At 44.9% G+C, this 14448-nt stretch overlaps 1 protein-coding gene across 5 annotated transcripts in view; it reads left to right on the forward strand.

The window, feature by feature from the left end:
• Nucleotides 1-14448, forward strand: part of RERE (arginine-glutamic acid dipeptide repeats) — a 247943-nt gene that overhangs the window by 139967 nt on the left and 93528 nt on the right. For all 5 annotated transcript variants that reach the window (XM_054175884.1, XM_054175886.1, XM_054175885.1 and 2 more), the window contains 2 exons: nucleotides 10235-10283; nucleotides 13882-14006. In XM_054175884.1, the coding sequence (XP_054031859.1) occupies nucleotides 10235-10283; nucleotides 13882-14006 (174 nt within the window). The remainder of the gene's footprint in view (nucleotides 1-10234; nucleotides 10284-13881; nucleotides 14007-14448) is intronic.

Here is a 14448-nt window from a genome sequence, read left to right on the forward strand (position 1 = left end):
CAGTTTGTGCATGCATTTCAAAAAGGTTGGGAATAAGTGCCACTTCTTGGGGGGAAAAAGTGTCACTTCAAAACTTCAAATGAAATTTGGTCAGGCTTATTTTTAAAAGGTTGACTTGCAGGTGGTAAAGAGTGCAAACACTTCTAGGTCATAACAAAACAATCTGGTCGTCAAACAAAAGTATTATGTTTGGCAAAGCCTGCTGCTGGAATAATATGCCAAGTAAGGCATTCTTCACTTCATCACTGGCACTTGAGAGGTGATGTTGGCTCCCAGAACTCCCACTTGAAGGGTGCCTCTGGTGTCCATTCTGTGCCTGTGTGGAATCAGGTGGTTCCTGCTCCTAGCAAATGGATAGGTAGTTTTATTCCCTGTAGCAGGACTCTTGCCACAGGAGACAACCCATGCTTTTGCTCCTTCAGGCATGCTTCAACACGAATGTCTTTCACTTGTTCTGTCAGTTGTGGGGCTGGTCGGGCAGTTTGTGACAGAAGCAATTCTTTTGGTTTGGGCCTAGGTGTATGAGACTGTTTCACTTTAAAGCAGCAACAGAAATAGGCAACCAAACCCACCCCAAAAAACCCAAACAACCCACCCCAAAGCAACAAAACCTAACAAGGGGCGTGGGGGGGATCAACCCAAAAAAGCCCTTGGTAGAGAAGCAGGGCTGCCAGCTCTAAGTTATCTGTGGTACTGGCAAGAGACTCAGTGAACTGGAAAGACCCTTTCTCCTGGATCATACTTATGCAGTTATTACTAAGGGTGAGCTTTCCAGCTGGTTGGATGTTCAGAAGATTCCCTCTGGTTCAGAGACTTGGTGGTCTGGGGAGTTAGAGGTCCACTAAACCCAACTTAGAGAAGTCACAAACATGTTATGGGAAGTGCTTGGGGTTTTTGTCCTTGGGATGAAGAAGTAGTGGCCAAGTACTTGGTATTTTTACTTCCCTTTGTCCTGGCTGCATTGTAGCATTTTTTTCAAGGCTTAAATCAGTAAGATTGCTTCTTCCCCCTTCTTTCCTTCCCCTCTGCCAATTCTTTAGGCTCTAATTTGTTTTAATTAGTTTTGCCTTTCCAGATGTATAGTAGAACTAGGGGATATCTTCAGGTTTGTTTTACTCTTCACATTATTCATGCTTATCACCTTTAACACATGGTGGTGTTTCTCAATGTATCTGCTGTTCCAGGAAGCTGGAGATTGCTGTTGGCAAGCAAGCTGAGAGTGGTAGATCATTGCATCTAACCTCGATGGAGCTTTGTGGGGGAAAAATTAACTGCTGGGCTGCTGCCTGGTTTCACTGTCCTGCATACAAACTGTGATTGTGCTGCAGGAATGGTGCTGTGGCAAGATATGGTCTGTTTTAGTAGTGAATATTTGCTCTGGGTGCTGCCTGGCCATGTTAGAAATACTGCAGGATAAACACTTAAAGCAACACAACTCCACACTGAATTGATTTAGAATAGAATAGAATTAACCAGGTTGGAAAAGACCTTTGAGATCATCAAGTCCAACCTATCGCTCAACACCATCTAATCAGCTGAACCATGGCACCAAGCACCCCATCCAGGCTCTTCCTAAACACCTCCAGTGATGGTGACTCCAGCACCCCCCTGGGCAGCACATTCCAATGGCCAATAACTCTTTCTATGAAGAACTTTTTCCTGACATCCAGCCTAAACCTTCCTGGCACAGCTTGAGACTGTGTTCTCTTGTTCTGGTGCTGGTTACCTGGGAGAAGAGACCAACCCCCACCTGTCTACTACCTCCCTTCAGGTAGTTGTAGACAGCATTATGGTCTCCTCTGAGCCTCTTCTTCTCCAGGCTAAGCAACCCCAGCTCCCTCAGCCTCTCCTCACAGGGCTGTGCTCCAAACCCCTCCCCATCTTTGTTGCTTTTCTCTGGACACATTCCAGCAACTCAGTATCTTCCTTAAACAGAGAGGCCCAGAACTGGACACAGGACTCAAGGTGTGGCCTAACCAGTGCTGAGCACAGGGCACAATGACTTCCCTGCTCATACTGGCCACACCATTCCTGATACAGGCCAGGATGCCTTTGGCCTTCTTGGCCACCTGGGCACACTGCTGTCTCATGTTCAGCCTACTACTGACCAGTACCCCCAGGTCTCTTTCTGCCTGGCTGCTCATTTAGAGTAAATGTTGCTTCTAAGTAACATTCTAGTTCTGTTAAACTCACCTGTAGACCAGATAAACTTCACATCATGCAGAGGTTTCTACTAATTCATTGGTTTTGAACTTGTGATCAAAATACTGGTGCCTTCCTTACTTGAAGGTAAACAAGTACTGGAAAGTGAGCATTAGAGAGGTGATCAATGAAATCCACCAGCAGGCTATTACTGACACAGGTAATTATTATGTGGAGAGACTGCTTGTCTCCTTTGCAGTAAGTACCCCACCTGGAGCTCTGCATCCAGCTCTGGTGCCCCCAGCACAAGGATGACATCAAACTGCTGGAGCAGGTCCAAAGGAGTTTGGGAGGATGATCAGAGGGATAGAAAACCTGTCCTGTGGGGACAAGCTGAGAGAGTTGGGGCTGCTCAGCTGGGAGAGGAAAAGGCTCCATGGAGCCTTCCAGTACCTGAAAGGAGCTACAGGAGAACTGGGGAAGGATTTTTTCAAGGGCTTGTAGTGACCAGATGAAAGAGAATAGATTGAAGGTTGAGGAGGGTAGATTTAGACTAGAGATAAGGAAGAAGTTCTTAGCAGTGAGGCTAGTGAGACACTGGAACAGGTTGCTTAGGGAGGTTGTGGATGTCTGCTCCCTGGAGGTGCTCAGCACCAGGCTGGATGAGGCCTTAAGCAGCCTGGTCTAGAGGAAGGTGTCCCTGCCCTTGGCAGGGGGTTGAAACTAAATATCTTTAAGGTCCCTTCCAACCCAAAGCATTCTATGAATCTTTTAAACTCTCTTGGATTGGCTGTGTTATGATCACTTCCATCCTGCCTTTGGAGTAGGGAGCAATACTCCTAAGGCCTGTCTGGTCTCTTTTCTCATAAACCTGATGAGAAGTAACATTCTCCTGAAAAAGCTTTCCCTGACTCCATCTTCTGCAACTATTTCTTTCTCCAAACAGCAGAACACAAAGAGTTCTCCACTTCCTTAAAGCTCTGGCTGCCATCAGTTAGCAGGTTTGAGCTTGTACTGAAGGTACCACTGTCAGTACATGTTTATTCATAACTGCTTTAGGTTGAGCAATCATCCCAAATCTGCCTGTAGAAGTTCATTTGCCAGAAACACAGGTTTGATTTTTCACTTGGAACACAAAATTGCTCTTTTATTTTATTGCTACCATCACACCCTGTTGCAACAGGTTTTAAACAAAACTTCATCCTCCTTGCCATTGGAGCAAGAGTATTTTCTGAGCCCTAAGCTACTGCTGGAAAAGGGGTTTCAAAATCTTGCTTGAAAAAAGTATTTAAGGCACAAGTTCAAGCTGGACACGTGAAATGGGGTGGCTTGAAGTAAAATTTTTACTGTAGAAAACTCATTCTTTAATCTGTTTATGATGTAGATCCCCATACAATGAGAACAAGCCAATGTAACCAACTCACTGTAAGCAAGAACTGAGGTTTGAGTGGGGGGAAAGGAACCAATTCTGTCATTCTTAGGCATCAGACTCACAAATGTGTGGTAGCTGTGGAGGGTTTTTTTGGTTAAAGTTGGAGTGGCATGAACCTGATTGTGCCTTTTAGATGTTAAACCATGTAGCACAAGGACATTGAATGCATAAGAATGATCTTGGGTCAGATTGAGGATCTGTTTGGCTCAATATCCTGTCCCCCAACAGTGACTGTAAGCAGATGTTTGGAGAAAGTGAGGCCAGAGCTGTGATGTATGACAGAGGCTTATTGTGGTTGTGGGCAGCTCATGTTTGCATCACCGTGGTGAAATCTCAACAGCTTCAGTGCTGCAGAGGAGCAAATGGATGTAAAGTTCTGGCTTGTAGCTAAATCTTTGCAGACAGAGCCTTAGGTAGCTTTGCATGAGGGAGGAGTAGTATGGCAAGGGAAGTTCTGAATTTGGTGTTGTGGAGGCACAGAAGAAACTGAAGCTATGTCCTCCCAAATGGGTCTCTTAAACGGAATGTTAGTCCCTGATAAACAATTTTTTTAACCAGCTGAAGTTGAAGTGCAGTCATTCTGTTCTCTCCTGTTTTGTCCCTCAAGATAGGAACAAAGTGATCCTTGCCAGATGTTTTTAGAGCTGCCTCTGAAGAGCCTTTTTTTAATCCTTGGGTACTGGGTAATTTACATAAAAGGATTAAAAAAAAAGGGCAAAACAAACAAAAAACCCCAACCATCCTTCTTGAGACTTTCTCTTTGCTAACTACTTGAGATTTACATTGGTTTTATACAGCTCACAAATATCCAGGGGGTGCCTGACTGCATCACACTTCCCATTTATGTAACTCGTTATCTTGTCCATAATAATAACTCCTCTTTGGCTACATCAGTGTTTGAAGTATATGGTTGCAGTTTATCATCTATTCTGCCTAGGATGCATATATCTAACCTGGGTTTGGTTCACTTTAGTGAGCCATTGATTGGTGAAACACTGGAACAGGTTGAACAGTGAGGTGGTTGAGGTTCCATCCCTGGATACACTGGAGAGCAGACTTGCTGTGGCCCTGGGCAGCCCGATCTAGTTGGAGGTGTCCCTGCTGACTGCAGGGGGCTTGGACATGATGACCTTTGAGGGTCCCTTGACACCCAATGCATTCTGTGAATCTGCATCTGTGAACCTCTTCTGGTCTCAGCTTAGATCCCTTTGTTGCCTCTTAAAAACTGCATTTCAGGGTGATGAGAGCTACTTGGACCAAGAGTGCTTCTGCTTCTGTGGCTGCAACTTCTTTTGCACTCTGAAGTTTGTGTTGGTGATGTGCACTTGGTGCAGTAGGCAGTGGGTTTTAGCAAGTTGGTCTTGATAGCCCTTTTTGGAGAGCTCTGAAGAGAATCAGACTGAGAGGCAGTCTGTGGCTGAGCAATTTGGCCAGTTTAAAAACCATTTTCTTTTGAACCATCCCTCTAGGTTAGTTGTAGATCATCCCAGTGTTCAGAGTCAGGAGTGATTGGGCCAGGAGTGGTTAGATGGGCCGCACACAATGCTGTCCTACATGTGGTGTTTGGGTTGTGGTATTCTGTTTTGGTGGTGGCTGTTAGGGGTTTTATTTTAACTTACTGATGGCATTAAGCTGTTTTCCTGTTTTGTGAGCTGTTGCTGGCTAGTAGCAGGTGTTGCAGAAAGGCAGTGGAAGTGCAGTGTGTGGTGGAGAGCACCGAGTGCACGGTGACCGCGGCAGAACAGAATGAAACCAAGTCTATTGCTGGGTGAGATGAACTGATGAAGGGCACAGTGGGTTCAGTGTGGAACTGCAGCAGTGCCACCTCCCTCACCCCTCTCTAAGGCATGGAAGTCAGTATATAAAAAAAAATGTTCAATTACTGCACAGCATGTTTCTTGCTGAACTTTGGTGGCAAAAAGGAAGACATGAAAGGAGCAGTGTCACAGTTTAAGATTCTACCTTGTACAGGTGATCCCTGACCTTGAAGGTCCACTTTATGTATACTGCCTGTGTACTTTCTTTCAGAAGCCTGGCTTGCCAGCAAAGATCCTCGCTAAATGTGCTGGGGAAAGAACTGACTTGGATGCATGTCAAGGGTAGGACAGTGCAGAGAAATGCTACACAGAAATCTCTTGAATGCCTTTTGCCATCACCTCCAAACTCTGGAGAGTTTTGCTGCATGGCTCTGGTAATGCCATCATAGCTGTTGGTGTTGCAAGTCCTGAACCCAAGTTCTCCTCAAAGCTGACCTGGTCTCATTGCAGCTTAGATTGTCTGGTGGCAGTTTTTCTATTGCTGTGTTTCAGTCCTCCATGGCATTGCAGTGCTGCTTTATTCTCATGGACATGGGCTGCCAGCTGTGCCAGCTGTGGTGTAAGTGGAGTGAGTCTGGTGCACGCTACGGACAAGAAGGTGATAGAGAGGGTTAAAGCTGTTGCTCTGTTGGAAATCATGGAGCAACTGTTGTTGCCAGCCTTCCTTCCTCTGTCCTTTCTGAAGGAGATAAATTAAAGCCCTGCACCACCCTGTGCTGTCTCCTGTTCCTTTCTCATCCTCACCTCTGAACTGGTTTCTCTCAGCAGTGCTGCTTTTGGCCTTGAACCTCCAACCTCCCCTGTTGCTTTAGAATTGAGAGGACAAAGCTTTATTGAGCTGAACATCCTCTCTGTTCTCTCCGAGCTGTTTGCAACAAGGCTCTCTCAGATTAGAGGGTGCTTGTGTTGCCCTGCTCTGCTACAGAAGCTTCTTGCCTTTTTGATATTCAGTCACAGGCTTCCATCTCCTTTCTGACCAGCCCCTGTTTACTTTGCAGAATACAACGTTGTCATGGCAACAGGTTACTTCTCAAAGGGAACATCTTGTCATTATATTTAATCCACTGCAGCTGAAGAGGACTGAAATATTAAGTTGTTGTTGCTATGGATACTGCTTTGTTACATCAGTTTCTTTTGTGTCAGATTTCATATACAGTGTTGGGTCCCCTTTTTCCTTCCCCATAGAATAAACAGAGTGCCCTGCCATTATTATTGTAATTGCTCTCCACCAATATAATTTAGCTTAAAAATCTACAGTGCATTTCAGTTTCCATAGCAGGAATTTTTCTTTCCATTTGTAAACCCATTCCTGGGGACCTGGAAACAGTAAAAAACAAAATTGATTTAACAGGTTGTGTGCCACTGCAGAGCGCTCAGCTTTGTGCCCTTTGGAAACACAGTGTGATGGAGTGCAGGCTGAAAGAGCTTCCTTCAGTCCAGTGTTTCCCTTTTGGGGCAGGGGAAGGAGTGAGTACAATCAGGAAATTGTAAATGAGTGATGAAATGCACACAGAAGTATTCCTCTCAACACTTGATGTTCATGCATGGCCCCACTGAGTTTCCCCAGCTAACTCCACAGGAAGAGTTGGCAGCAGAAGTCCCATCCAAAACTTGGCTTTTTATCTGTGCAGTGGTTTACAGGCTGCTCCAGCATCCTCTAGTCAGTCTCAACTCTGAAGGGCTTTATCTCGTTCGCTGTGATGCACCCTAAGAAACTGGGAGTTGGAGGGTATTAGGAGCGCTGTGTGGTTTGTGTTTTCCTATCTAAATAGGGAAGAGCTTAATTTTCTTCTTAAGTACAAAACCTCCTTGTGCTGCCTGGTGTGAGAGATTGTAGCTGGCAGGAAGAGCATAGGCATGTTTGGAGTTTGACTCGCACTGGCCAGCGGAGATGTGCATGGCTTTAAAATGACTTCTGGGAATAAAGGAAGAACATCAGCATTTGCTGGTGTCAGCTTCTCCTTCCTTCTGCGCAAGAAACAATTCTGACACCTTGGAGCTGAAAAAAAGAAAGGTGTCTTAGTATTTAATGTATAATTCTGTTGTAAAGAAAGTTGATTTTCTGCTTCAGTCATTTCTCTGCACAACCTGAAGAGAAGAGAACAGTGTCAGATCACATCTTGCATCGGAGAAAAGCATTTTTGCATACTCTTTTCAGGAGGCTTTTGGCACTTATTTCAGAGCAGATCTGCTTACCAGCAAGGCAGCATTGTGCAGACATCGCAGCGTAGGACTGGGGATGACAAAACCTGTGTTTGTTCCTGTCTGACAGGTTCTGCTGCCACGCTGTCTTGGCTGAGGTCCATTTAGATCCACTCCTGTATTTGCCTGCTTATGCACCAATGAGTAGCATTTCAGAGTGGTCATAAAGTGAAGTTTAACTTCTTAGATGTGCAGCCTAGTTTGAAATTTCCAGGTGGAAATGTTCGTGAAGGTATCCAAATGATTGTGTCAAAACCCCTTCCAGTAACTGTTTACTTGGAATGGTGCTTAATGGTTTGGACTATCCCCTCAGAGCTGGCACTTCATGGTCATGAGCTTCAGTTTCTGAAGTTCAAAGGAAACTCTCAGTCACTGCTTTTGATCACTGAAATCTTGCAGAGTGGGAGCTGACTTGTCAAATGATGTCATGGCTCCTACAGCAGCAAAATCGCAAGATGAAGTCAGGTTTGCTGTTTGCAAATGAGCGATAGGGATCTGTTAAGTTTGTGTCTGCTCTTCTGCCTGTGTGGTGAGGCTCACGTCAATGTCTTGCAGTTACTGAAGTTCAAAAGTTTGTCTTAAAACATCTCAGATTTTTGTCATCCTTCATAGCTGCAGATTATAGATGAAAGATGTCAGCTTAAACAAGCACAACTTACAGGAAAAGAAGAATGTTTGCCTTAAGGATATTGCATTCCCTTGCATTTGCTTGCGGTGTTTAATACTGTTGTAGAGGAGATTTGGAGGATCTTTCAGGTTTTTCAGTCTTTATCCCAAACAGCAGTGTTCAGGCACAAGTGCCTTGATAGGATCTGGAGATCTGGCTCTTGAGAGGAGCTGGATGTGTGAGATTCCAGCAGAGACCTCATCAATTCAACTGCAGTCCTTGAGAAATTAGTTCCCAGTCAGTAGTCTTGCTCCTGTGCCTCCTTGTTGCTTATCCTTTGATACATTTAATAAAGAAAAAGGGCACCTTTCAGTGATAAAGTTTTATTTACTCTGTTAGTTGATGCAAAATGTAGGAAGAGCAATAAATCCTGTCACGTCAAATGTGTTGTTCTGGTTTATCTTGGCACAGCTTGAACTTGCCGTGTTGCCAGGGTGATTCTGCTGCAACTTGAAAACATAGTTTTGTTCTTCTGCCATAGAATGTGATGTACCAGTAGCTCCAGCACACGGTGTGAGCAGCACAGAGCTCTTCAGAGCACATTCTCACTACATGGAGGACAGTTCATTTGGAACTTGAAGCTTTTTATATACATAACTTTAGAAAATAGTGGAAAAACCTGAGGGCCGAATGCCTTGTGTAGAAGGGAAGCCCTTTCTGTACAGACTGCATTAAGTGCACTTACACAGACGTTACAGGGTGTGCTTTTCATACAGTCATGGAATGATGGGAGTTGGAAGGGACCCTGAAGATCATCTAGTTCCAAAACCCCTTGCCATGGGCAGGGACAGCTCCTGCTAGACCAGCCTTCTATCGCTCTTTGGATTTTTGGTCCTGCACTTCTGTTCCTACCTGATGTGATTTTAGCAAACGACTTGGCAGCAGCAACAATAATTTTAGCTTCTTAAAACAGGAGCTGCCTCATTTTGCACGTGAGATCCTGAGTAACTTCAGTGTTTTTCCACAAACTCTGCCTGGAAAGGGAGCAGGGAATGTTGCCAATTCTAGTAATGCACAGCTCTGTTTGTTAAAGATTGATACTCCCAAGCTATTTTCTCTTTCAAAATGAAAATGACCACCAAGACCTTCCTAAGGAATGTGACATTTCCTGGGTATTGATCCGTAGCAGAGGGCTTGATGCGTTGTCTGCATTGGTTTCGTTTTGCTGATGAAATATTTAGGTTGGGTGTTGAAATGAGCAGTAGAAGGAACATAGTACTGAAGTCAGATGCTCGTTGGCAGGTGGTTCTTTGCATAGTAGGCACTGGAGAAAGCACAGAGCAGTTCAGAGCTGTCAAGAACTGCAGGGGCTCTTAAAGAGGGACTGTTGGCAGAGCCCTGCAGCGATTGGACAAGGGGCAATGATTTGAAAGCAGAGCAGATTGAGTTTGGATGTTAGAAAAGAGTTCTGCACCATGAGGGTGGTGGAACACTGCAACAGGTTGCCCAGGGAGGTGGTTGAGGTCCCATGCCTGGAGGCTTGGTAAGGCTCACTGAGCAACCTGATCTAGTGGAGGATGTCCCTGCTGCCTGCAGGGTGGTTGGACTGGATGACCTTTGAGGTCCCTTCTGACCCAACCATTCTGTGATTCTGTGATTACAAGTCAGTGCTACTTCTGCAGTGCACAAAATGTAACCATCAGGAAGGAAGTCAGTGTGTGTCCCAGTGTCAGCTGCCCAAAGCCTTCTTGCCACTGTGGGGACAGCTCACCCTGATTCTTTTCTTGACCTAACTGCCTGCTTGATGTGCCAGACTTGCCCTGTTGGTTGTTGCCATTTGTTGTTGTCATTTGCAGTGCAGCCTGCAGTACACCTGAGCGCAGCCTTTCTTGGTTTCTTCATGTCTTACTGTACTTCATTCCATTTGCATTGCAAATGCAGTGATGGAACATGATCCTAAATGGCATTAACTGTAATTCTTTCTCATTACTGTTTGTTTTTTGTGTTTTTTTTTTTTCTTCCTTTATATATTAGGAGGCTAAACAGTACCCAAGGTGAAATCAGAGTTGGACCCAGCCATCAGGTAAGGGATTTTGTTCATGTTCCAATATCCAGAGGGCATGCTTTTGCCACTTCAGCTGTTCAGAGACCGCTGCTTTCAAGCTGTCTGCATTCACATACTGTAGTTCTGGGTGATTATTAAAGTATCCCTTTTGTCCACAGTCTACAGAAGTCATGTTCTAATTACAGGATCTTATTTGTATTTCCCAGGCAGGTTTTTATGCAGGCTTTCTTTTCTCTTTTAGATGCTGTAGAGAGGGTAGGTTTTGATTTTTAGAGATAGGGAGACCTCACTTGTATTGTTTGCTTGACTGAGAGCAGCAATTAAGTTGTTTGGGTTATTAAAATAGGAGGTGAGAAAGCACACTGAATGGCTTCAAACACTGGGGAGCAGAATAAGGTTAAGACTCTAGATGCTAGTTAGCTCATTCTAATTCGAGGGGAATCCTTCCTAAGCATTGCAAAGAATCCATTCTGAAGAGCAATAAGCACAATTTGCTCTGGGTTATAAGGCCACTTCTGTCACGAGGAACTGAGTCCTCTCCTTTACTTTGGGAGCTGACTTTGTGCTGCCCAAGAGCTGCATTTTTTTGCATCCAAGTGATGAATCACAGAAAGCTTTTGGCTGGAAGGGACCTCTAAAGGCCATCTGAGCAGGGACATCTTCAACTACATTTGGTTGCTCAAAGCCTCAACCAACCTGACCCAGAATGTTTCCAAGGATGGGGCGTCTGAAGGACAGACTGAGGGAGTTGGGGCTGTTCAGTCTGGAGAAGAGAAGGCTCCGAGGTAACCTAATTGTGGCCTTCCAGTATCTGAAGGGGGCCTACAAGAAGGCTGGGGAGGGTCTTCTCAGGATCTCAGGCAGTGATAGGACTAGGGGGAATGGAATGAAGCTGGAGGTGGGGAGATTAAGGCTGGAGGTGAGGAGGAAGTTCTTCACCATGAGAGTGGTGAAGCCCTGGAATGGGTTGTCCAGGGAGGTGGTTGAGGCCCCAGCCCTGGCGGTGTTTGAGACCAGGCTGGATGAGGCTGTGGCTAGCCTGACCTAGTGTGAGGTGCCCCTGCCCATGGCAGGGGGGTTGGAACTGGCTGATCCTTGTGGTCCCTTCCAACCCTGACTGATACTGTGATATTATGATCTACCACCTCTCTGGGCAATCTGATGCAGATTAAATGAACATGGGATGTCTGATGCCATATTTGATACACATTTTTCAATGTATATTTAAGGTCCCAGATCAAGGATGGAGCCTGCAGTTTCTGCAGCTGTGAAGTTACATTTAGCAAGGATCTTGTGTCCCAAGCTTTCACAGAATTGCTTAGGCTGGAAAAGTCCTTAAGATTAGGTCCAAAAATGAATTTTCCTTCAGACTCTTTTAAAAATGCTGTTTGAAAGTAAACATTTATGGAACCTATGTAACATTCTTGAGGATGTTCTGCACTTAGAGAAAGGAAACAAAGAATCCTTGGCAATTAAACCTGTAGTCTTCTTTTCACCAGGCATAATGAGAGGACTCTAAATGATACCTTCCAAACAACTTTCATCTCAAATTGCCATCTAATATTTTGGCAGGGATTAGTCACCTGTGCTGTAAGGTGTAATTACCAGGTGCATTTGTGGATGGGGATAAAAAAACAAGTAGGGAGAAGGTCCAACAATTTAGAACACTGTTAGTTTCTGCTTGGCTAACATATTAAACTTCCATTGTTCTGCCACTCATTTGCTGAGCATCTCAGTTTCTGGCAAATGTCATGGCAAAGAGGATGTTCCCTCATCCTGTTAATTAGTGTAAGGTATAATCTTAAGATACACAAATGGCTGATTGTTGGCCACTGTAGGAAGTCAGATTGAAGATGATAGTTGCTGCTTCCTCTTCTGTAGCCTGACTCATTTTGTGGCAAGTGTAAAATGGATCTGCCCTACGCACTGGGCTTGACTCTAGGAAAGGACAGACTTTGCTCCACTCACCTCACTGAGAATGACAGAGTCCAGAAACAACCCTGGGATCCCAGCAGTGGTTTCTGATTAGTATCTGTTGCCTTCACTGTCCTAGAATTGTGAATGTGCAGATTCATAGAATGATTTCAGTTGGAAGGGACCTTTGAGGATCATCTAGATCCAACACCTCTGCCATAGGCAGGGACACCTTCCACTAGCCCTGGTTGCTCAACACCTCATCCAACCTGTCCTTGAACACTTCCAGGGAGGGGGCATCCACAGCCTCCTTGGGCAGCCTGTTCCAGTGTCTCACTATCCTCACTTTAAAGAATTTCTTTCTAATCCCCAGTCTAAACCTATCCTTCTCAAGCTTCAATCCATGCTGGAGATGCTGAAGGACTGTTGGGGTTTTTGACCCTTAGTGTACAGATCCCTCCAGCTCCTGTTTGTATCACGATAGCAAGGAGGGACCCAAGAGGAGACGAATGTTTTGTAGAACTGCAGTTGTCCTCAACATTTACATGTGTAGGAGGAGGAAGGAGGAGGAGAGACTCTGCTGAATGTTCTCTTCTGAAGACTTTTGCCTAACAAATTCATGACCAGAAGGAAGTTGCTCTTAGGAGTAGCTCTAGTCATTAAGCATGTTCCTAGGCTACGTGAGGATGAACGTTAATAGTGAAGGTGCCCTGGTTGCTGGAACACATGGCTCTCAGAGAAATCTCATCGTGGTATAATGCTGGCTTAGCCTTTTCCAGAAGAGAAGTTCAATGACATACCCATTTTCCCAGGCAAGGAGTAAAATAAAGTACAGATTAAAGAGCGGAACATGAAAGCCATCTGAACCTGTGACTTGTAATTACTGGGTATGTCTGAATGTTGCCTCTCAAATATGTTTAGCTTGTAAGTATGGGAGGTAATTACAGGGCTTAAAAGCTGTTTCTGAAGAGGCTCTCAGCTATCTCATCCCATTGCAGCAGATGACTAAAGATGCTAATTGGGTCTCTGGATACAGTGTGATACTTGTTTAGTGGCAGAGTTCATTTCACCCAGCTAGCTCACTTTTCAGGAAGTGTCTTTGTTTCTCTTGCTAGCTCTAATGATTTACTGAGGACTTGGTTTAAAACTTGTGTGGGGTGTTTCACTGATCCAAAATGGTACACACATGGTAGCCACCTTCTTGCCTTCTTTTGTATCAGTGTGTCACAGGAGTTGTGTTTTGCCCTGGCTGGAAGGAGCTGTAACAGCAAATTGTTAACAAATAAAAGCTGTGTCTTTGAGGGTGAATTGTCCAACGGTGTTTGTCTTCTGTCCAACAGAGGACTACAAAATAGTCAAGCAGTAGTATTTCTACAGCCATGCTTGCATTTGGTCTGTGTACAGTGGGACTTCACTAGTGGTAGACTAAGAGGTGGTGTTAACACAGCAGAAAGGTCAGCAGAGGAGCTGCCCTTGTAAAAGGAGTGCTGGATCCAGTGAATAGATTGGTGACCCTGGTGACCCTGTTCCCTTAAACTTCTGAAACTTGAATCAAATAGTTTCACCACCTGTTGTCTGAATATCTTCCCTCTATGAGGTCATGATCCAAAGAATTTCCAAACTTCTTCAGTACACCCCTTGTGCATCCTCCTGACATTGATAACAGCTGTAATGTCTGTATGAACTCTCCCATTTTTTCCAGGCTAAGCTTCCTGATCTGCAGCCGTTTCCTTCCCCAGATGGTGACACAGTGACACAGCATGAAGAACTTGTGTGGATGCCAGGAGTCAATGACTGTGACTTACTTATGTACCTTAGGGCAGCAAGGTAATTTCAGCCAAGATACCACCCCTGTCTTTTGAGTGCTGGAGTGGAGGTGCTGGCTGCCATGTGTGCCATGCTCACTCCTTTCTCTTCTGCTTTGGAGTAGCATGAATGTCAATCAGATAAGCTGCAGCCTTTAGTTCAAGATAAGAATGCTCTAATTTGATGTTAGGCCAGCAGAGAATCTCTCCATTGACTGTGGCTTTTAGACTTAAAATGCCAAGCCAGCAGCATGTACTGCCATGGTAGAAAGAGTGTCGGATGTGTAACCTGTAGCAAGGGAAGTGACAGCTCTGAGTGGAGCAGCCATGATAGTGCAGGATTCCTTCAGAGACTGGTTTGCTAATGAGCTTTAGCTTGTGTTTCCTCCAGATCTCTGGTGTGCCAGCTAGGTTCATCAGATACACTAGAGTATGAGTAGTACTGCTTGTAGCTTGCAAGAATT

Source organism: Dryobates pubescens, chromosome 33 (assembly GCF_014839835.1).
Source record: "Dryobates pubescens isolate bDryPub1 chromosome 33, bDryPub1.pri, whole genome shotgun sequence".
Lineage (NCBI taxonomy): Eukaryota > Metazoa > Chordata > Aves > Piciformes > Picidae > Dryobates > Dryobates pubescens.